Source organism: Sinocyclocheilus anshuiensis, unplaced genomic scaffold (assembly GCF_001515605.1).
Source record: "Sinocyclocheilus anshuiensis isolate Anshui unplaced genomic scaffold, SAMN03320099.WGS_v1.1 scaffold2260, whole genome shotgun sequence".
NCBI classification, from domain to species: Eukaryota; Metazoa; Chordata; class Actinopteri; order Cypriniformes; family Cyprinidae; genus Sinocyclocheilus; species Sinocyclocheilus anshuiensis.
The window spans coordinates 366,131-368,864 of record NW_015547625.1 but is presented as its reverse complement, the minus strand read 5'-3'; the positions used below and the strand labels follow the sequence as shown (position 1 = coordinate 368,864).

At 39.3% G+C, this 2,734-nt stretch overlaps 1 protein-coding gene across 1 annotated transcript in view; it reads right to left on the bottom strand.

Annotated features, from left to right (window-relative positions):
- The window catches only part of LOC107701771 (transmembrane protein 94-like), a 27,845-nt gene that overhangs the window by 10,114 nt on the left and 14,997 nt on the right, over nucleotides 1-2,734 (bottom strand). The window contains exons 13-14 of the mRNA XM_016503876.1: nucleotides 1,255-1,357; nucleotides 119-264 (exon numbers count right to left, since the gene is read on the bottom strand). Coding sequence (XP_016359362.1) covers nucleotides 119-264; nucleotides 1,255-1,357 — 249 coding nt within the window. The remainder of the gene's footprint in view (nucleotides 1-118; nucleotides 265-1,254; nucleotides 1,358-2,734) is intronic.

Below are 2,734 nucleotides of genomic sequence, written 5' to 3'. Positions count from 1 at the left end.
ACACACACACACACACACACACACACACACACACACACAGACATTATACTTCCTGATAACATTTCAGTCATATACATGATCATGTATTTTTACATAATCAGGCTTTTTCCTCATGTACCTGTAGTGTCAGTACTGTGGTTCAAAGGCAGTTCCACACAGGTGTCATCTATTTGTGGGTCATGTGGTTGTAACAGCGGCTTAAAGGAAACAGCAACACACTGACCAGCCATACAGGAACGCTGATAAAAATCCACAACTTTCTTCCTGCACATGCACACACAAAAATATTTTAAAAGAAACTCTATTTTAATAGAATTTCTTTGAAAAAAAAACTATTTGAAATAAATGCCGTTTTTATTCATCAAAGAATACTAAGCAATATCACCACAAAAAACATTAAACAGCACAACTGTTTTTTTAACACAATAAGTAATGTTTCTTGAGCAGCAAATTAGCAAATTAGAATGATTTCCGAAGGACCATGTGACTATAGTCTGTACTAATGGCTGTTGAAAATTCAGCTTTGCATCACAGGAATTAATTTTTTGAATATAATAAAACAGAAAACAGTTAATTTAAATTGTAATTATACTTCACAACATTACTGTTTTTACTGTATTTTGGATGAAATTTTTGAAAACTTCTTTTAAATCTTATTGAATACCAACCCTAAACTGACATATAATACACAGTAATAATATTGATATTTATTAAAAGCATGCATAAAATATAAAAATTAGATGAAGTTTCTATATTTTTATATTATTATATATTATATATTTTTCTAATTTGATATTTCATTGATTTAGTTTCTATTTCAGTCTAACAAAGCCCTTGCAGTTCCATCTGTGCGCAACACAACAAAGTTCAGCTTCATGCAAATAAACCGTGATGCAATGCGACTAGAAGTGGACTGCATTCAAATAGGAACGCCTGCTAGCACCGACTTGGCAACCTCCAGGGGTTTAATCGCTGTCAGTGTGAATGTACCTTTAGAGATTCAAGATTTGGACTTGTAATCTGAAAGCTGATGATTCAAACTGCCCGAAGAAGTGTTTTATTAACGGAGAAAATAGTGAGATTCCCTAACACCTCTGTGTCCTTGAGCAAAGCACTTAACCCTAGATGCTCCAGGGGGACATGCCAGCATTAAATGTGCTTTAGATAGGAACTGCTCACTGACTTTCTAAGAGCAGCAGGATGAAGCAGAAACACATACAGAGTTCACAGCATGAATCTACATAGAAGTCAGACCTGTCGGAGTCTGTGAGGGGTTGTATATCCTCTCCATCCCAGAATTCAGTGCATGCACCCAAAATTACGTCAGCCGAGCCATATGAGAACAACTGAAGATCACCTTGGGACAAAAACATCAAATTGTACTCTATATGAAACTTGCTAGACAGAAACAGAATATTAGATAATTTGTGACATTATTAAACTGTGGATCTCAAACATATTTACTGTAAGCTGTACGGAATAACATTTCTGTCATGACAACTCTCGGAGGGATTGGCATGGTAATGTACATGACAATGTTAATGTATTTGGTCTTGGCGGAATAGATCTGCTACGCTGCTGCTGCGGCAGAGCAAGTACCGAGACTTGCTACTGCCAATACATCCACAACATGCTGCTGTAAGCATGTAAGAAATATTGCTGCTGCAAATATAACATACATGAAATAACCCCCATATAGCATACATGAATCACCTCGAAGCAGATCTATACAGGTGGAGCTGGGGATGGTGAAGGGTTTCTGAAGCAGGCTGCAACTGCTACGGCAAGCACTAGTCATATATTTGAATGTTGAGCAGCGAGCTCATTGGCTACCGATACAGCAGAGAACCAATCAGCTGTGCCATGTGATAATGATGTCATTAGGTCAGATTGAGTTAGACCTATCGGACTGCGCCATCTAGAGTTTCATGCCAGAACTCTGTATATGACTCATACCATCTTACTGCATACTAGGCCCTGTCCCAAATGGCACCCTAAACCCTCACGGTCTCCCTCAGAGTCCGCACTTTCGTGACGTAATGCCGTTTTATCCGGGTAGAAGTCGGCTGCGTAGCTCGCAGGCTTGCGGGCTCAGCAGAAGTGCAGATCGAGGGCGCATAGCGGCCACAAAGGGGGTGCTCGTGAGCACCCTTCTGAAAGCTAAAATGACAAATGGGACACCCTACGGCAGGGGTCGGCAAGTAAGTTTGGCTTTTTTTCCTACCACATGACAAGCTAATAACATGGTTGTCAGCATTACAAGGTATAATCGCTGCTTTTTGCAGTGCAAATTTTGTTTGTGATGAAAATAACAGTACGTTTTCGTCAGTTATTTTACCTACGGATCGCTGCATTTCTTACAGATTTCTGCTCATTCGAAATCGGATGCAGATGAAGTAGCACTGTATAAGCTTACATTTGTTTGAATGCATTATTGAGAGAGCGATTGCGTGTGAATAAGTGTTGTACCTGTTTAAATCATGATTTCACCTGAAAATATTCAGTATCTAGAGGGAACAAACAAATTCCTTAATAACTACCCTATAACTTCCCGCTATATCCATTGCCGTCAACATAGCCTTCACATTCTTTCTGATTCGAGTACTCCTTCTCTATCAAGCTAGCTAAATATGTTTAACATGTGAATCCTTGCTAAATATGCAGTTATATTCCGGGCTGTTGGCATGAATTGTACTCGTGATGGATCGGTGGTGGAGCGCTCTTGGAGCGAGTG